Source organism: Enoplosus armatus, chromosome 13 (assembly GCF_043641665.1).
Source record: "Enoplosus armatus isolate fEnoArm2 chromosome 13, fEnoArm2.hap1, whole genome shotgun sequence".
Classification (NCBI taxonomy): domain Eukaryota; kingdom Metazoa; phylum Chordata; class Actinopteri; order Centrarchiformes; family Enoplosidae; genus Enoplosus; species Enoplosus armatus.
The window spans coordinates 11,210,345-11,231,954 of NC_092192.1; the positions used below are offsets into that span (position 1 = coordinate 11,210,345).

The window sequence follows — 21,610 nt, forward strand, 5'->3', positions numbered from 1 at the left end:
GTAGCTTCAGGTGATACGTACTGTGAACAAGATAATGCTACCATCAGTACAGAAAGTGTGCAGGAATAGTTCATGACAATGTTGTGATATCAGTCTCATAAACAGCTCGGGGATACAGTCAAAAAGAGCAACATTAGAAAGAAACATCCACTCCTGGGAATAATCCCCGGTGGATGCTCTGTTCTCATCCAAATGGTATGAGTAATCTTTTGGCCTTTTCTTGTATTCTTGTTATTGGTATTTTCAAATCATAACTTTGCTGCACACGGCAAATGTCATGAAAATAAAAAGCCCATCACACTGACGTGAGGGGAAAAAAAATGTAAGCGACGAGGAGGAGCAAAAGTGCTCCTTCTAGTGCAGGCAGGACATCCTTCATCAGTTTGAAGAATGAGAATAAGCTGCTTAGGGTGAAAAGAGAAACATTAAATAAAATGAAAATAAACTCAGATCAAACTTGGCAAAACTGGTAAAACTGTTGCCAACAAGTCAGTCCAGCTGGTAGATGTACGCTGTTTACACATCTCTATTTGACTTCCAAACAATCTTGGAACAGTTTAGAAAGAGAGCAGAGGGAGTTTGAGAATTCAATGCATAATAGATGCGAGATGAGACGAATCTCTCTTTCTCCCTCTCTAATACATAAATTGTGCTAATATACACACACACCAGCACACACACACGACTAACATGCAAGGTTATATGCAAAGACCCAAACTTACACATCTGCCGTACAGATACAACGAGCTAAACTTCTTTCAGTTATGAATTTAAATTAAAAGTGAACACAGTCAAACAGAATCAATTTAAAATGCAGCAATGTTGCGGTAATTTAAACAGATATTAGCACCTTAAGCGGGAGAACTCACACTGCTAAAATCAACAGCTAAAAAGGAAAGAAATGCAAATTCTAGGGGGGGAAAAAGACTATTCTCTCATCCTGTGGAGAAGCACAGCATTCGATTTCCATAAATATAAATATAAAGAATTCACACAGCAGATGAACTGTGTCTCATTGGGAAGTATACACGTGTAGACGCCTGCATGCAAACACACACATACACACATGGATATAACAAAACACGTGTGCAAGCACAGAGCAATAAATATGATATATATGCGCATGTAAGAAACCAAGGAAAAATCCTTTTTCTTAGCTTCACCAGAGGGTATTTCTTCGACCAGGAGAACAGGCCTGAAACAAGATGTTCGAATTACAGCCAGAATTTAAAATGAAATGCTTTAAAATGCATTCTAAACAACAACTACAAGCTAGAGCTGGGCCAGACTCATTACTAATGTTGGCCTAAATGAGTCTATCAAAGAGTCTCTCTAGGACGCTGGCCAAATTCACACACACTGGCTGAGCAATGCTGTTCCTTCGTTATACAACCCACACTTTCTGTAAAGTGTTCAGTAAGAGCATTGAATGTGAAAAGGCCATTGTGTTCTCTGCATCCCTTGTGAGATGGCTGATGCTGTCCTGTGTCCCCACGACCTCTGCAGATACTGTCAGTCAGACTTAGAGCTCTCTGACACTTTCTTCCCGCTAGCCAACACTGACTCACAGCTTCATAATCTGTCCACCCATCCATCTACCCGGTACCCATGCCACACAGCAAGAACCCCTCCGAAACACTTACTAAGGAAGTTTTTTTAATTAGGAGAATTCCTCCCGTTAGCAACAGCCCTCTCCCCCTCATCACTCCCATGTTTCCGCCTGCATGCCTGCCTCATCACATTTTGCAGATTGGTGCGCTGGAAGGCGGGAGAGGTGGGAAGGCGATGTGTGGGGAAGGTGGTAGGAGGGTGGACGTGGCAGGAAGAGAAAAGGACTTTGGGGGCTTGTCGAGGGCTCGTGATGTTGGCGGATGCCACCAACTACTGAGAATGTGAGTATAGAGGTCAGCAGGATCTAGACCATAGCGTATCCATCACAACTAGACCACTCCAAATAAATCCCGCTGCATTTGTCATCATCTCTCCCCTTCTCCTTCTGTGTTTTTTTCCCTCTCGCTCTGAATTCCTGCGTGTACACAGAAGCCTTGGGGCAAAGTCTTAACCTTAAGCACACTGAGGAGAACCTAGAAGAGCAGCATGACTAACGCTGCACACAAAAAAACACTCACAGACACATGAGCACAAAGATATGTGCGCACACTTACCTAAAGATTCATACACATGCACACATAAACACATACACACCCCCGATATTCTGAAAATAGTTTTCATTCTTATCACACCAAATCCCTGTGTCACCTTCTGGCACCTAAATGCAATTAAAATTTGTATGTGGAAGGGCAACCAAGTGAAAATCTACTTCACATAATTGACGTGGCTGCACATGCCAACTTTAATGCTTGTCCCAAAACCCCAACACACATTGCTACATTAATTAGAAATGGCTTGTACACTTACATCCATCCACAACCACACACACACACACACACACACACACACACACACACACACACACACACACACACACACACACACACACACACACACACACACACACACACAGTCACAGTCACGCACATACATGGAGGCAAACAGGTAGAATGTCAAATTAGATTCCTTCAAACTATAAGCTAATGATTTGGACTCCATTATTATTACCAAAGCTGCAGCCTCAGAGTATGTGATAGACAACCTCCTTAAAGCCGTTCAATTACAGAAACGGTCGGGGGTACACAGGGCAGAGAAAGAAAAGAGGAGAAGACAAAGAGAATACGGGGGGAAAAAAGAAACACCTGAGCTTGAATTATTTACACATTCTCACCTTTCAACTCCTTTCCCCACATCTGCCAGTTAACCGTTCCTACCTGTATCCTTTTCTCAATACCCGTTGTCACTTTTCTCTCTCATCGTCACGACACTCTTAACCCCTTCAAAGGGGTCCAAGCAGCAGCAAAGCTACTGGAGCCCTTTTGTTTTTGTTCTCTTGTTTCTTATTTTTCGCCGCTAAAAGTGTTAGTGCAGCAAAAACCGTGAGATCAAAAGTCACCAAAATTGGCAGGTGGGTTGCAGATTCCACCCACTACTCAGGCACATAAAATGACTCTAATTGACCTCAAGGTGGCACTGTAAAAATCGAGTTTAGCTAACGCGAATTATCTTGAAAACAGCTTGGCTCAGAGTCAAAATTCTTTCGTCATTTTAATCTCTCAATTCATCTGCATCTTTGCTCCAGCAGTCCTCTGCTCTAAAAATGTCAAAGTTCGCGACTTTCTCAATTTTCTCAAAATCCTATTTTCGACAACTCTTCAGAAACTGTTGGGGCCTATTATCCCGAAACTTTGTCAGGATCATCTACGGACTTCGCTGATCTAAAATTATCAAGGAAATTTTGATATGTCAATCTGTTTTGAAATTATACATTTTTAGACCTGTGTCTTTAAGTTCAATTTTACATAAATGCTCATAAATAGTGGCTTAAGAGATTGTAACCAAACTTGGTGCATGTGTTCGGATGCTTTGCTACTGGGGGGCGCCACAAATGCAAAATGTTTATGTCTTGTAATTGGCTACATGGATTCATATGGAATTTGGTTTGCACGATCTAGGGTCATGACTCGATGTTCATTACTTTCTAGACATTTCAGACTTCAAAGAATCACAATAAATCAGGCGTACGTCCTATAGAGCTGCATCCACTGTTAGGTATCCCCATCAGTTAAACTGTTTTAAGTTTTGTCACGTCCCTTCCTCTGTCTTCTGCTTGTGAGGTTGGTTTGGCTTCCTGGCCTACCGTGTACTATAAGGTCAATTTCCAAACTCAAATTCCCAATCTCCTGTGACGTGACAAATCTCAAATATATGTGAAATCATACAAAAGTATATATTCAATCCAAGTAAACATCATTCAATTCATAATTTATTCATGCTTTTTCATGCTTGTAATCTGATTTGCTCAGTAGTTGAGTGGTTCAGGTGGTTGCCTTTTAATGCAAAGGGTAAGAGTTCAAATCCCTTCTTCATCAAGCATCCAAATGGTCGCAATCCTCTTGGACCCCGATCATTGCCGCTTGCAGCTAGATTTGTACTTCCTGTGGCCTCGTTCACTTCCATCCTTCTACGCAGGTTTGTAAGTGGCATATAGTGGCTTTTCTACCCATCTCTCACCCTCCCAAGTTCTCTGTCCGCGCTACTGTCCTTCTGATAATGTTATGCCCTATAGGCTTCCTCCACCTCCAACGCATAATTAGAAATTTTTATTAGAAACAAAATTGATCTTGAAGCTACTCTTAAGTGGCTTCTCATTAAATGTTAGGGAGACTAGTCTGAGATAAACCTAATTAATTCGACAGAAAGTTTATGAGTGGCACATACCACTTGCATGCACGCCACTTTTAGGCGAAAGCATGATAATTCTGTGTGATGATACTTCTTAAAATGGCACACGGTTCAATTTCAGAGTTCTTACATGCTCCTCCAACAGCATACGGTGGTTCAATCAGTACTGCTGGTATGTGAGCATCACTATCTCCCTCCCACAGCTAAAACAAGAGAACCATGACTCTAATCCATGAAGTCATGGCAAGGCAGAGCCTAGAGCTGCTCTATTTACAATGAATAGAAGACTGATTGTGGATTTGTGTTTGTCTTAACGCTTACATTCAAATGAGACTAAGAAGCGGTCAGTTTTAAAAATCACTAAATCCATGTCTGTTCACAGAAAATCTTCTGATAGTTTTAAATGAGAGGCATTTAGTGTAATCTCTATATGGCTAAACAAAAAAAAGCAACACCATTTAACTGTGTGCCTGATGCAATTTCTACTTTGGAATTTCCTAAATATTCCCAAATGCCTTTTGACAGTTGAATTCTGTCAGCTGTGGGTTACACTGCATGTGTAGCTAGAGAAGCCATAGTGATAGAGTAGGTAGTAAGAGCAGGTAAGTGCAAGAAATCAAGAAAATCCAAGAGTCGCGCTCTTGACGTCAAAGTCCGTCAACGTGATGGATTTGTCTCCGTGTGACTGCGCAACTTTGGTGCAAAACAGTGAAGCTCTAACTCTTTGATTCTGACACCAAAACCTGGAGTTTACTCTGCTTGTCTTACAACACCTAAAGATGTTCTGCTATCAAACTCTGTTGTTCTGTAGCTCTGCTGATGTTACGTCATCTACGGTTTCTTTCATTCTTCTTCAAACAGTAGCTGGCTGCCCGAGTGAGAGAAGGATTTTCTGACTCACAAATCAAATCTGCTCCCAGCCAAAGTTTTCATAAAGAACCAGCTCAGAGACCCAACTAAAACTGCAACACAAATAAGATTTAGACTTTTGCACTTGGCACGTGGCTTCATGATCTACTGTACATCCCGTTCTGTGACTCGAATGTGAGCGAGTGAACCAATCGAAAACTCAAAAATCTAAACAAAAGTTGCACAGCCATATAAAAACAATTTAAATAAAATAGTGTCACAGTTGTTTGTGGTTCTCATAGTGGTTCTTTAGCGCTGAATCGTGCAAGTGTCTAAATCAATCTGCAACCAAACAAAAATACTGTAAATGCAACACATTCAGTGTAATGAAGACATAACACCTTAGTTTTTTTAGCCTGTTTTTTGAAGACTAAGTCCATTCATAGTGTATTAATAAAGTATGAGTTCCAACTCCATTAATAAATAGTCATATATAATAAAAACATAAATAATAAATAAGTAATCTAAAGTTTTTAGATTTCTGTCACTGATTTATATTTCTCATATTCTCTTTTGAATGTCAGTGCGTTTGATACTGAGCTCTTTTTTAGATGAATGTCCTGCTACGTGGTCGTGTGAGGCTTTATGTACTGTATGTATATATAGATGTATGCACTGCACCTTCTCTCCGTGTCCCATCTGTTCATTCTTAATGTCGCTCAGTGTTTTCCAGTTCATCCTTGCTCCGCTGCCCACTGACCTTGTCTCTGTCAGGGATTGGCTGTCGAGCGCATAGCCTGCCCGGTCATACCTATAGTGTGGACATTAAAAACACACATGCACATATGTGCAAATAAATGTATGCGCAAACACGCTTGTACACCAAAACAAACACACTTACATATGAAATATAACATGCATTATTTAGAGTAGTGAGCCATGACCTGGTCCCGGATAGGCGGAAGAAAATGGATGGATGGATTTGGAGGGTTTGTTGAGTCAAATTAGAGTCACAAACAGAGTGTGCTTGAGAAATGATCCCTGAATACTGATGTGATTAAACGACACAAGATATACCACTAATATTAGTGATCAGTAAAAATATCCAGAAGAAGCAAGTGCACGTGTGTTTGTTTGTTTACATGTATGAACATGTGTCATAGACTTTTCCTGTGAAGGACATACTGCACTGTCTAACACATTGCACTGTATCTGCTATTATCTAAAGAAACCATCTTCAGTCATGAGTGAATTACTCCCTTACTCCCTTAACTGATTTACAACCACTGCATCTGTATCCTGCAATCTATTTTATCTGAAATATGGCTGTCTATCATGGACGAATGCTTTCAGCTTTTCATATTTGCATACATTTCTGCCCATATGCACTGTTTCTCCACTGCGGAAAAAAGAAAGAAAACTTGTCTGTCTCTCTTCGTCCACCCGCTCAATCTCATCATTTATCTACCTTTTTAATATTCCCTTTAAAATCTTAATGCATCAATGTGACTCCTGCTCTGCATTCTAGTCGAGCAAAGCAATCTAATCAAGGCATCATCCAAATTCATCAGTTTCCCTCAATTATGCAAGCAAGCCTGGTCAAAACAATCCCACAAAGCACCACATCGCCACAGGAACTCGAGTCAGACAGACACTCTTTGTCTTTGTAAAGCGCAGACCTAAATGTTAAAAAGGAGTGGAAAACAGCGTGTGTCTGCTCCTTGAATAACATTCATTGTCATTCGTTCACCGCTGTCAGCATGTAAACTGCAGAGAGGACCAAACAGCAGCAGAGATCAGGGGGAAAAGCCAGGGATTAGAGAAGAATGGAAGGAGTAATGAAAGGAAGGAGGAGGCGCCGTTTTTTAGTTATTTAGCCCTTTGAATGTCAGGATGAGATGGTGTATTGACCAGAGACTAATAAGACCAAGATTAAAGCTGGAGCAATGCAGCCTACCCCTCCTCTCTCTCCCTCTCCCTCTCTAACACACACACACACACACACACACACACACACACACACACACACACACACACACACACACACACACACGTAACTGTGATAACTAATGCAACGCACACACAAAAATGGCCAAACCTATTGTTCATGGAGCAATTAGCCAAATTTATAAACCAGACATTAACGACTGAAAGAGTGAACAGAATAATGCCCACAGGTACTAACAAAACACACCCCTTTATTTACTGTATTCACACTTTGAAGCTGTGAGCACACTGTTTGACGCAATTTTCTGCCTAAGAATAGCTTTCAGTGTAACACACAGGCAATCATATGAACACTGAAGCACTGATATGTACACATGCATTTATATTTCAGCCATGGCCAGACTTGGGAACAGCCTTAATGAGTGAATGAGTCGTAATTTAAAATCCCTCTACAGGAACTGCTAATAAGAATCCAGTTTGATGCGGCTCACCATGTCCCCATCTTTCTGTGCACGTACAGTATCACTTGAGAGCTGGAATCTAGAAATATCTGTGTTCTGCTTTTCTTATTCCCTCCATCCAATCCTGTCTACATCCTGTCTAGAATCCCACTGCGACTGAGGAGGCACATGCCACCAGTCTCCTGACACATGTCATCTGTGTGTGTGTGTGTGTGTGTGTGTGTGTGTGTGCCCTGTGTTGAGTATTTGTCATAGGTTGTTTTACATATATAAGCATTATAGCAACAAGAGGGTCGGTTTTCTCCATTTGCAGAGTGATTTTCTGTTTACACCAAGTCTTGTGTGGTGCTTGTGATAAAGTGATTGGATGTCTGTACACGCTGTACATACCAGGCATGACCACAATGTGTGGAACAAGTGTATGCGTGCACACCAGTGTGACTCACCAGCCCCTCAGTCTAAAGGCCTCCGGTATGTCTGGGTTGACCATGACTGTTGAGCTGAACAAAGCAGAGAGAGATCTGCCCCCGAAATCAGACAGGCGAGCTCCTTTGATTGCGACCACAGGCTGCCCCGAGCCGTCAAACTTCTCCGCCTGAAGAGAGGAAAAACTGTTAAAGACAGTAATTGAGGAGAGAAGGATGGAGAACAAGAGACGGCAAAAGCAGTTGTGCTATTGTTTCTCATATGTTCAGTGTGCAGCCTGGAGAGACCAGAAAGTAATATGTGGTATAGCTTGCTTTTATAATTGGACAACCTACAAGTTAATTTGAAAGTCATTTTTGGATTTTGGCAAAGAGGAGGGATTAGCTCTTGCAGATTGAATGAGCTTAGAGAAGAATAGTGCCATTTCATGCACATTCGAGAGTTATTTAGCCTTCCGTCTCAAATCAGGGACTCTGGTCCAAAACACTACTGAAGGTCACAGGAATGATTTGACCAATCCAAATTTTACAGCCCAGAAAACCCAATCAAACGATTCTGTATGCAAGAGCACACACAGAGACATGTTACGCATACACACATACACGGATGGGCACCTTCATAAACACATTATTAATTACAGCCTGCGCTACATGTAGCAACCGCAAATCCATCCCTTGACACAGAGAGAGACAAGTAGAGAGAGAGAGGGAGAGGGAGAGAGAGAGAGAGAGAGAGAGAGAGAGAGAGAGAGAGAGAGAGATTATAGTTATTACCTCCTCTCCCCACAATGTGACTGTCACCACTTTGCCAGTTGAGTCTAGTAGGTTGAGGGCCCTCTTGGAGACTTCTCTGCCGGTCTTAGTGGTGATACGGGATACATCCTCCGCACTCTTACACACTCCAATTACATCTACAGGCAGAGGGAGATATTTTACATCTCCATGTATAGAAAGCTCATGAATGCAGGTACACAATATGCTCACAATGAGGCAAGAAAAAGGAAGCACTAGTGCATTATGTGAAGAGAGGCTTTTGAAATGTCTCTACATGGTGTAAAGTGTAAAAATGCCTCCTGGATATACTCTACATAATATGAAGTGGTAACACATCATAAGCAGTAAAGACGCAACACTACAGAGAGTTGACACCCCTCTGATATTGCCAAGTCACAGCAGAAAGACATAAATGTCATAACAGGCTGGCTAACACCCAGGCCCACACTCCAAATCACAACAAACACACTCATTCCTCATTCATGTTTCCTGTCATGCTCAAGGCCTAAAAACTTCATTTAGGATTACTGCACTGAAGAGCAGTCGCTTCTGAGCTCTAAGAAGGTGAAGAGCCTGGCCTACCATGTCTAATGTTAAACACTAAATCATAACAATTAATAAGTCAAATCAATTTCTAAAGCGCTTATTGTACAACAAATAGGATTGTCACAAGGTTACAGAAAACAAAGGAAACAAATAAAGATGAAATCAAGAAATAGTGTAAAAAGACAGGATTAATGCATTGCAATGCAATTACATAGGGTTAGATAGACTGTGTACAATTTACATTCAATGAATTGATCCTTCAGTCTATAAAATGTAAACGACAATGGTAAATTGTCATCACGTGATGAGCATTTATGATTTAAAAGTGCCTCTATTTTCTGATAAATTAGTCTTACAACCCATTTCTTTCTTATGAAACAAAAAGCAGCCATGTTTAAGAAGCTGTAAGCAGCAGAGGTTTGTCATTTTAACTTAATGAATAACTTAAAGTGCCCTCTGGAGTTTTCCTGTAAACAAACAAAGTTATGTTTACATTCAGTGTTACTCACCAAAACACACTGTGTGTATCCTTGGGACCTGACAAATGTGTTGAGTTTATTTTCTCACTAATCAAACATTTGCAAAGCGATTTTTGAATTTCTTAAATTTTGCATTGTTTACATTCATGTTTTCAAGATCGCAGTCTTCGTCCTCCTCGTCTTTGTTGGTGCATTGCAAAGTTTCTTTGCGAGTTACTGTCAGTCAGTGGAATAGCGTGAAACAGGCGGCATATATGTATATTGCGTTGTGTATTCTCGTGTGTGTGTGTGCACGATACAAACAAAACCCATTCGTAAAAACATTGCTCCATAGCACTACATGTGGCCAAAAACTCCACAGGGCTCCTTTAAATGGTTTAACAATGATGGTTAAGTTTCTGTCAATCATCTCATGGTGTCAGAACTGGAGCGCATGCGGAAAATAAAATGACTGGACAGTATTATAGATTTTTCAAACCAGTCATTGTCTGAACTTCATCCTTCTGTCTGCTACCTCTGCTAACCTTTTTTCTAAACTCTCCCTCTTCCCCCCTCCTCCCCCGTTCCTCCTTTGCTCTCTGTCTGTGCTCTCTCAGCCCCTCTTAATTCCATTATGATTGAGACGATGTCATCCACCTCTGAACTCCATTATCACCACAGGAACAGGCTGACAGTTCTCATTACCATGTTATAATCCCCTATTTAACAACGGAGCAGGGAGAGAGGGAGTGGAGAGGGAGTGAATGGAGAGACAACAGATGACACACAGGACATGTAACGTTGCCCCTCTACGACCAACATAAACACAACCAAACTGCTCAGTGTATCTCTAAACTGTGTATTATGTTGCTGTGCTGGCTTGCAATGCTCACAGTTTACACTAATGTAATCATGCAATAGTACTGCTCTGAGTGTAAAGCTACGTGAAATTTCCACTCAGTGGGTTACAGTATGTTGTTTACACTTCTGTATGACTAATAATTTGTTCTCTAATATAGCGTGTCCAACTCTTAAAAGAAATAATAGCCCTGCTTGTGCTGCCATCCAGCAGTTGCTGTATGCTCTGCTGACCCTATGCAGTACAGCACTGCATTGTTGTGCAATGCGAAATCACAGTACAAGAGACCACAACCACCCGATGCTGATGGGTTTGGTGAGTATCAAAAACTGTCAAGCACCAAAATGGATGTCTGGTCAGATTTGTAATCTTGTTTATTTATTCTCTGAGTTCCAGATTTAAATCAAAATGTGTGCCAATTTAAAACTATCTTATTAAAGTTTAAGTTCTTGTATGGGTTCTAGCAGTTAGATATAATTTAACTTTTGACTTTAGCCTCTGTTAAATGAAACAAAGGGTTTTATAGAAAAACATGTTTGTATATCCGGAAAGTTATTTAAAAAAAAATGTTGTTTTGGTGTCACACTCTGGGTATACCCAGACCTCTTCATTAGTAACAAAAACAATTGATTAACGTGAGCCTTAAAAGTAACATGCAATGTTACGTCCTCACCCTTAAACTTGCACACAGACCAAGAGCAGTTTTTAAAACAAAAAAAACAAAGACATCACTGTAAAAACTACCATCTCAGTAATACTGAGCAGACTGCCAAGAGCACACTGTTGAATCACTAATTTCAACCCCAATCTACTCTTGGACCATCCCAATTTACCTGTCGCAGAGATAAGACATTCCTGTCAGGCATAGAGGGCAGGCACCACAGCTAACCTTCATAAAAACAGTGGAATGAGCATTATCCTCTTTTTATCGCTCCTATTTACTGTATGCCTGAATTAACCTTCCCTCTGACCCTGTCATAATGTATTCTTCCAGGACACCTGGTACATGACTGACTGGCAGGTGCTTGTCTATCAGTCCAGTTTTTTGCCATCTATATCTTTAACTTGTAATTGCCTTGGTTGACTGATGAGATGATCCAGCTGATAATCCAAATACTCTGATACTGGCAGTAACTAACATAACATATATATGGGAGTTAATTTGGAGTTTAAATAAGATATTGAAATTAACTAAAATAACACAGGATTAGGTCGAAACCTTGCGTATGGCTGGACCGTGTATGGTCTATGTGCTATATTGCTGTCAAATTGTTACACAGATAGTCAGTGGTAGAGTCTCTAATGTGAATTCCTGGATATTAAACGTTCATCTGCAATTTTCTGTTGTGGTCCCAGTAATATTTGTTCTTAAGAGAAGTAGAATATCACATCACATGGTTCAGCTAGTCAAAAAATGTTAAAATGAATAAACATAAAAATTAAAATAAATGCTGTTTTAAGATCAAAACTTTCCACTCATATTTTAAGATGTTTGATTTGAAAGAGAACTTATTCTAATTCTAATTCTAACTATTGTAATTATCTATTAACTCCCCCTGCTCTTTCATTCGTTTCTATCTGCGGGATGTCTCTCATTTTTCTATGACTCACTCTGTTTTGTCAGAGTGATTGTTATTTGTGGTGCTTTAACTGTGCGCTTTGTCTCTTGCCTCTCGGCGCATGGAGAGCTGTTTACTCTCCTACTCTGCTCTCTGCCGGACTGTTACAGTGCGTAAACATCGTCTTTACTTCCCACAGCAGCAGGTTTTATGTTGTTTTCTGGTTTCATTTCCACATGGTGAATATCAGGTATTGTACCGTCTCTGTACCATCTGTGCGCATATGATGGCCGTTGCTCTTTCAAGATGAATAGGCACAAACGTTAGTTACGTACCGTAACTCCAGATTCTATGAGTATAGGTGCACAGAATCCCTTTCCTTTTTCTTCTTATTTGGTCTTCGCTTCTGATTTTCAAAATAGACGTTCTGTACATGGCAGCCATTCAGGAATGTAGTAAAATGTCTCCTTAATTACTCACAAAATTCAATATCTGAATGAATTTGGAGCAAAACAAATACACAGTTACCGAATCACACTTCATTTTCTATCTTTAACCCTTTGTTTTAGTGGTTGTCTCACCACAGAATGCTGATTAGTTTGACACATATGTATCTGGATAAGTTGATTATCAATATTTTCAAGTCTTGATTGCAAAAACAGGGCTTGTGATACGTAGTCTGGCATTGTGAGGCTTGGCACTAAAGCCCTACCTGCTTACTCACTGCTAAGTTGTTCTCTTATCGGTTAAATGGTAGAAATCGACAAATACAGCCTAACTTCTTTTCTTACCAATGATGGCGTCCTTGTCTTTGTTCTCCAGCTCTGCGATGGGAACAAAGTCACAGTGCACTGCAGGAATGTCCTGACTGTCATCACATGGCACAATGGATGAATGAGCGTGGAGGGTCATCTCGTAGTCGTTCTTCAGTGTGGTGTACTGTTTGTTGGCCGCCTTCAGCGTAGCCTTGGAGATGTAGTATGCCTACAGAGAATGGGCAAGCAAGGTGCACTAGCATTATAAAATTAGACCTAATCAGACATTTCCCGTGAATTTGAAGCAACTATGTCTGATCGAATTGGGCGACCACTTTATTGATCCTGCAAGGGAAATTATTATTACAATACAGCTTCTGTTACACCAAAACCTCTTAATAGGAACGGAAAAACCTTCAGGTCCAACTAAGATGTGGTGTCATATCAGCCCCATCGCTTCTCTAATTCACCAGAAAATAAGAAGCAGCTGAGAGCGAGTCTGCTAAACAGCACAATTTAAACTCAATATGCAAAGCACACTTCTTCATTTACTCTCCCTCTCTCTGCCTCTGAGTTTGTCTCTCTGGCTTACTCTCTTTCCTTTCCGTCCTCCGTCTCTCTCTGATTTACCCCACACCGAGATAGGAGCATGAAACTAATGTGATAAGCATTCTGGCCGCTCAGAGCCAGTCACACCCACTCACTGTTCTGTCAATACTCAGATCACGAAGGGAAGACAGATTCATTCCTTTATTTATCTTTGGAGGGCAGAGGGCACAAATTGGATCTGGGGCTGTGTTGGGAGTCACTGCCAGTGGCTGATACCTGAGCCAGTGTGACTAGCAAAATGATGGCCGGGGTTAATTGAGTTATTAAGCTCTGTGGGCCAGACTGAGTTGAGCAAGAGATTTAACATGTGTTCTACCTGTCTGTAATTGCACAGGCATACGGGAACATGTAAAGGGCATGTTCTGGGTGTTCAGACTGAGTACCAACCATTTCAGCACAAACAACACGCACAAATAAGACCAAGTTTCTCTCTTGCATTGTCAATAGCATGTTGATTATCCTTTCAGCTGGTCCCTGAGACTGGCGCTGACTCTCTATTTCTAGGAAAAGCATGTTTATCTCTCGCTGTCTGCAATCATGCATCTGTATACCCCATCTGACACCCCATCATTTTACTTTCATCATTGTCCATTAATGGTGTTTTATTAGTTTAACCACTTGAATGCAAAAAAAGTACTTGACTTCCCATGTGGAAAATGTGAACTCATAAGTGTCATTTGAGGGCAGCACTTACTCCGTGTCCTCAAGTATTAATAAGTAATTCTTAAATATGAATTAAATCTTGAATGGATCCTACTGTATATACTTTAATTCTTGCATAAAAGTTAGTTTGATTTGTAGCCCTCCAGCAAGGTCAGAGGTTAGTGTCAGTTATGCAACAGGAGCTGGAGCTTGTAGGCATTACATTTCTTACTAAAGGACAGTAAAGCAGATGCTTGCTGACACAAGGTCTTAAATCAGGGCCCTCTGGTTGAAAGATGATCCTATTAACCAATGCTAACTCCAAGACTCTTTAAAATCAACTGGTTTGGCAAAAAGATTCATATGTAATAGTGTTTGACTGTTTGAAGTCCAGTTTATTCTTAATGATAAATGTAAGAAAACCTGGACAGATACGTTCGGATTTTTTTAAGTCAATCTCAATAGAATATTCAGTGTATCAACACAGTGTCTCCTTACTACGCCACGGCTGAGGGACACATCCTGGTGGATACACAACACTATCCATAAACCTACACGTGACTACCAGGAAGAAGATACCTTGACTTTAATAGGCCAACTCTTCAGAAAGCAAGCACAGAAAAAAGACTGTGGATTTTTTCTCCCCATGTGGAGAGGAGTGATTACAATGACCCATATCTCTCTCAACATACATATACCATATGAGTGTTGTATGACGCTAGACTAAAAATGATAATCTGTGTATCAATTACTTATGCAAGAAGAGAAACTTTATAAAAGCATCCTCCATGGAGAACACAACCTGTAAGACTGGCAGCCATTTCTGATACAATGACAACCATTTGACAAGTTTTCTCACACTCTTACACTCTCAGCCTCATATATTCACCCAAATGCTCAATATTTCTCAAACATATACTGTATATTTCAGTAAAATATGGCTTAATAAATCCCTTACACAAAATCCTCTAATACTTACCTCCAGCTCGTTCATTGGCCAGAAGTCCTGCATGCATGAGAGGATTTTGCAGAAGGGTTTATTAGGAACTATTTTACCAATGATACATTTGTTTGAGGCACTATGTGCACACAAAATGGATACCTGAGACTGAGGCTTACTCTGCAAGTAGTTTCTGATTTTTAATAGCCTTCAGATAATGTCTTACTGTTATCAAAATGGGTCTTCAGTCAACTTAATTAAAGAAATGAAATGGTGACTGAGTTTAGAAGCTCCTTTTGAAAGGAACATGAGCACAAACATTTCCTTGCAGCATAATAAGCTGTAAGTACAAAAGTTTTCATTTTAAGTGAAGTTTCCAAGAAGCTCTTATCACTTCAAGTGAGGATGGATATGGGTGAGTGGGATCTGCTCACCTTGCCTTGCTCCACTAGAGAGAAAAACTTGTCCACTTCGTTGTTGAAGGCTGTGATCTTGATTTCTCCCTGGTGACCAGCACATTTTCATTAAACAACATTTCGTTTCACGGATGAAACAGGGGGAAAAAACAGCCATGTGTGACATATGTTGACAATGCATGCACATAACAGACAGATATTCAGGCCTCTCCACTCCTCTACTCACACTCTCATCCACTATCTCAAAGGAGAAGAGCTTGCCCTCTCCTCTAGAGTTACTCCAGGTGCGGATACTGGACTTGTTGGTGACTCGGGCTCTGATAGTCCACCTAGGGAAACACACAGAGTAGACACTTGTAATAATGAATCACCATTTACAAAATATACATATGTCAACAAAACTAATTTCATCACACCTTATGCTAAAATTTTTGGGGAAAAACATCCATTTACTTTCAGCATAGTGGCCTTAAACATTAAAATCTTAAAATCTAAACTTTGCAAATGTTTTACATGAAAAAGTTACATGAATGCCTTCCATCATTTCTTCATATTCTATTTCCATCAACAGATGTATTTTACGTGAATGCATACAGAACACGTATTTTATCTTTTGTTGAAAAAAACAGTTACAAGAAAGTTTTCTTTGACCAACACACTTATGTGAAACTTAACTGAAGGAGCTGCAGTCTAAAAGGTCAGCACAAACAGCAAAGGAATGCTGCAGAGACACTTTAAAAAGCTTCCTTTTTTGTTAATGAGCATCCCAACTCAGCTTACATCACTCACCAACGTGAAACACAACTGCACGAAAGAACAATTCCCAAGGAAATTTGATGTGTCTTTTGAGTCTTTTTAAAGTTCCATGAAAGAAAAAAAAAAACATCCAGCTACTTTCTTTTCAAAGAGTGAACTAGGTGTTGTACATCTGCCAACTCCTGGATGCATTTAAAATGTGCTTCTTGTTCTGTTTTTAACAACAGCCAGCCAAGCTCGGCAGTTTATGCAGCAGTGAGCTTTTTGACTGCGTTGATAATTGTGCAGTGGAGGATATTCATACCATAACTTTGCCTGCAATTAAATCCCCTATCATGAGAGCAGCTGCTGGCCCAGAGTGAACCCCATTCCCTGCTCAGTATGGATAAGACTGCTACACCAAGGTTTATGGCAGCCAAAAGCCAATTATATTCTGCTCTAGATGCTATTACTTAACACCAGCAGAAGGGGATGAGAAAGCCATGCAAATGGCCATAAAAGACCATGTGCACATACACAGCATCCCTATATAATCTACTGTATGTAACACTTTGTGTCACACACACTTTTCATTTCACGCAACCATATATAGAAGAACAGCTGCTGAAGTCATCTGTTTTACTCACTGTAGGTACTCCCCAACTTCAAAGTTAGAACAGTCATCAGTTTATTACAACACCTAGAGGCACAGTTATCTTTACAGCTTGCAATTTCAAACAGGGCTACGTTATCAGAGCCCAAACATGGAGAGAGAGTTGACAGGGTACCTTTACTCCAATCTGGACAACTACATCTTGCTATACTGTTCTCTTGTCTTTTTGTGGCCAACTTTAAGGTCAGAGACAGAGACTTAAGCCAAATTAAACGATAAGAAGCAAGAAGCGAAAAAACAGCAGTAAAATGGAGCCCTGAAGGAGGTAAAGAAATTGTGAGAGGGAAGGAAGAGGGGGAAAAAACGAGGCTGGCCAAATCCCCACCAGGCCAAATAACAGAATCAAAACCTCAGCAGCGGACCATAAAGACCCAGCAGTACCTGCCATTAAAGTGTCCATTTCGGAGGCAATATCGCTCATTTCATTTCATTTCCATGCAGATGGGCTGGCTAACATGCACAGGCACCAATCCACATAGCTACACGCATTGATGGAGAAAAAAATGAATGCTCACACATGCACAAACACATACACCGCTATACAGATTTCCAAACATGCCCCAAAGTGCTACTCAGAAATGGCAGCATGAGATGAGAGGAAATAGTTTAACTGATGAATGAGCAGAGGGGGGAAAAAAATCATAAAGTGAAATCATAAACGAATACAGCACAGAGTTTGCCTGGAATTTGGGAGGAAATCCATGTAAGTCAGGTTCAGTGCTTTATAACTATCCACTACAGAGTTTAAGTCAAAATTCTTTTACAGATACTATACATGAAAGCAGTCACATGCAAACATGAGCACACGCACGTGAACTTACTTGCTTTGGTAGGGGTTGAGGTGAGCAATAGAAATCACTTTTGTTGAAGAACCTGGAGAAGTGTTGGTGGCCTTCATGGGTGAAAATTTCATGGGAGAAGCCTTCATGGGTGAAGCCTTCATGGGTGAAGCCTTCATGGGTGAAAATTTCATGGGAGAAGCCTTCATGGGTGAAGCCTTCATGGGTGAAAATTTCATGGGAGAAGCCTTCATGGGTGAAGCCTTCATGGGCGACGCCTTCATGGGCGACTTTTCCACAAAACCTCTTCCACGGCCTGGGGGAGGAGAAGGGGCTGCTGGGAAACAAAGTGAGATACTTATAGGAGCACTCCGAATTAACAAGATAAAACACCAAACATTTGCTGCTTTTCTCAGTTTTATTTCATTGTAAATTGAATATTTTGGGGTTTTGGACTGTTGGTCGAGCAAAACAAGCACTGTCAACATGTTGGCGTCGCGTGTGAGTACTGGTCAGTGTACCAAATATTTAATATAGTACTTAAGTTTTAAGTCACAAAAGGCTTTAAACAACTATGCAATAGTCCTCCTCAAGACCTGTAAACAGACTTTGATGTGTTCCCTTTTAAATTAACGTTTGGATGAATTAGGTCTATTTCTACACATTTATGACATAAATAGAATTCCAAAGTTCCTTGCATTGTAGGGTACTTATTACCTCAGTAAGTACATGGCAAAGTTACCAATAACAGCAGTTGATGTAGACAAATTCATTCACGGATACTGATATATATAACTGGTACAGCAACCATCAGTTTGCCATTAGGCAGCAGAAACTTAATTTAACAACCTGACAAAATATTATAAAACATGGTGGTCGAGTTATCTGATCATCAGCTGCCAAAATGATAAAATGCCTGAGAAAGTGAAACTCTCCCCACGGATATCTCTGTAGAGTTACTCAATTCCCTGTTAACATCAGTTTGTGCCAATGAATGAAACTGTGTTTTTGTTCTTGGGTAAGACTGCCAATCAATTATTAATTTCATAATTACTGCACTTGTGCCTTTCAGTCATAGGAAACAAAATAATTAGGATTAGTAATCAAAATATCAGTCTTGTGGCCAAGACACAAAATTTAAATCTGTAGATACTAGTCTTAAACCACATTCATGCATCATGGCCATTGAGTTCAGTGGGTATTATGCTTATTTTAAAAGGAAACATGATTATATAATATAGGAAATAACAGAAAATTATATATGTACTCTGGCCACTAAAGGCTGAATTTGTCATATATTATTAGATCATCGCCTGAAGCCTAATGTGTAATTAATCAAGCTGAGAATCTTTTAATAACATGGTATGCTGTCCTATGTTGAATTGAATTACCATGTTGATATTATTTCTGCCATAGTTAGGTATGTACTTACTCAGCTTAGACCTAATATAAAATCTCACATACAAATAAAACAGCACAACTACTAAAGAAGTTCCCGTAAAACAACTGTTCAGCTTTTATGTTTTATTTTTACAAATGACAATGCCAGCAAACTTGAACAGGCTGGACCAGCCCACAGAATCACAAGGTGTTAGCTCACCTCCCACAATAAAGTAGCATCAGCCCCATCAGCAGTGATTCAGGCTCGATAGTTGGCTGTTGTCAAAATATATTTTATGCCTCATTTTGGCATGAATGATCTGCCACATTGAGTATCAGCATTTGAGGGAAGAATTGTCAGGGATAAAAAGACGCAATTCCACAGAGACCACTCCCCTGATTTAAGCTTATGTTCAGGAGCACAACAAACACTCACCTCTATGATACCCTCCTCTACACACACAGACGTGTGTGTGTGTGTGTGTGTGTGTGTGTGTGTGTGTGTGTGTGTGTGTGTGTGTGTGTGTGTGTGTGTCATGAGCAAATTCTTTGGAGAAATCACAGATTGAACAGCTATTTTCAGGCGAGGGGTAATTAACATCAATATTCATACACACGCTATCCGGATGGAGTGGTAGAGGAAAGGAGCTCATAGCAAAAGAAGAGAAGGGGATATGATAGGTGGGGATGGGGTGAAGAACAGAGCAAAAAGAGGGGCAAGGAGGTTCATCAAGGCTCCTCATTTTTTGTGATTAAGATCAGTACAAAGTCCTAATATGTATGCCAGTAACGTATTCACCAGCCCCTGTTTGTGAGGAGGGCCTGGTGGTGAGGATACCGTAGGAAGAGAGAAATATATAGACAAAAAAAAGCAGTAAATAGAGAAAATGAATGAGAAAGCGAGTGTGTAAAAGTGTGTGTGTGTGTGTGTGTGTGTGTTTATGAAAGAGAGGGAAAGAGTTGTGAGGACAAAGGAAACCTGCAGAGAATGGTTAGTGATGAATAATGAATTTTTTTTTTTAACTGCACTTCAGCAAGTGTAGATCTCTTTTTGGAATTTAAATATCATCTGCGAAGCAGTTTGAAGGTAGTCTATTTCAAGGATAGCTGCTGATGAATATTTAAATGGTAACACAGAATCGCCTGTGACTACTGTGTCATGACCTTTGACTCTACAGCTACTGCTTTTTTCAGAATATTAGTATTATGACTCAAATGTTGATGGAGTTTTTTATTAAGAGATCAGTATGTCACTTGGGACTGATTTCTTACAGGGCATGATCAAACAATATTAATGGCCTAAAACATTTGAAAAGGTCTCTTCAAACTCTGCTGACACCAGAGGAAAAGTGCACTCTGACCACATCCTCCCACTCAGGATCTCAGAGGTCAGGGTTCACTACAGAACAGAATGCCTGGAGCTGATAGGGTTTGCTTTCCATTCAGCTAATTATACTTCCTCTCGTCCTCGCTCCTCCGTCCTCTGGCCCGTGACCTGGAAATTGATCAAGGTCTGCCATCATCAAGGATGTTCTAATCCTTAAATACACCTCTGAGAAGACAAGGAGCGAGGAGAGAGGAACACAGATACACAGGTATCCTATGTGGAAGTCTTTTACCGGACAGCAACACCGTTTCAATCGGAATCTGTTCAGGGATTGGTCAGCTGATCTGATGGGAAAGTAAAGGAACGGACTGATGTAGACAGCAGAAATATTGTAATATTAATATCATTGCATGATTGCAATACTGTAGAGTGAGCAAATGAAAATATCGGATGTGTTTTTAATGTAAATCATGAAATAATCATTAAAAAAAACTGCATTTTCTTCACCAGCCAAAGACTTTTCTTCTCCAAGTGTATCTTGGCTTATTCAGGAAAAATGTTGGTCCTAAACAGCAGCTGCACTGTTGCGGTTATTATTAGTCCTATCCAGCCTGAGCCTAAATGGGAAGGAAAAATTATTGATTTTAATTTAGTGCTCCCTCTTGTCTGTTCTATTCTTTCAATAATAAGTTGTTTTTCCATTTGTGTCATTTCAATCATGCTCTCACGCAGCAATAGATCTAAAATCGCTACAGGAGCAGCAGTCATCAGGCATCAAGTGATTTGTTTAAAACTCTAATTCACTTATTTCTGTTGTGCATCATGAGTCGTAGCTGTCTCGTGAAAATGATGCTAGAGTGAGCGAGAATGTCCTGTTTGGTAAATACAATTCCTTCTTCTTTCCGTCTCTCATCCATGCTGGGAGAAGCTAAGACACGAGGAAGAGACGCATGTGAGGGAAGAAAGGAGCCACCTTAGCCAAATGGAAGCACAAAGGAATTCAGTGTGTCGCTTAAGGACTGTGAAGTCTTCACAGAGGCTTGAACCAAGACCCTCAAATAAAACAGCAGCCTCCCTAGTCATTGCATCGCATACAGCTCATTGGAAACACTTCATTTGTGGCATTTAGCAATCTTGTGAATGCACACAAGTTTATCGACGTACTGAAAATGCAATTTAC

At 40.3% G+C, this 21,610-nt stretch overlaps 1 protein-coding gene across 3 annotated transcripts in view; it reads right to left on the bottom strand.

Annotated features, from left to right (window-relative positions):
- Window positions 1-21,610, bottom strand: part of LOC139295161 (replication protein A 70 kDa DNA-binding subunit-like) — a 36,035-nt gene that overhangs the window by 9,985 nt on the left and 4,440 nt on the right. For 2 of the 3 annotated variants that reach the window (XM_070917281.1, XM_070917282.1), the window contains 7 exons: window positions 17,766-18,057; window positions 15,763-15,865; window positions 15,555-15,623; window positions 12,966-13,158; window positions 8,753-8,889; window positions 8,000-8,148; window positions 5,827-5,956 (listed from right to left, as the gene is read on the bottom strand). In XM_070917281.1, coding sequence (XP_070773382.1) covers window positions 5,827-5,956; window positions 8,000-8,148; window positions 8,753-8,889; window positions 12,966-13,158; window positions 15,555-15,623; window positions 15,763-15,865; window positions 17,766-18,057 — 1,073 coding nt within the window. Of the gene's footprint in view, window positions 1-5,826; window positions 5,957-7,999; window positions 8,149-8,752; window positions 8,890-12,965; window positions 13,159-15,554; window positions 15,624-15,762; window positions 15,866-17,765; window positions 18,061-21,610 lie in introns of all 3 variants that reach the window. The other variant, XM_070917280.1, reaches the window with a different exon arrangement.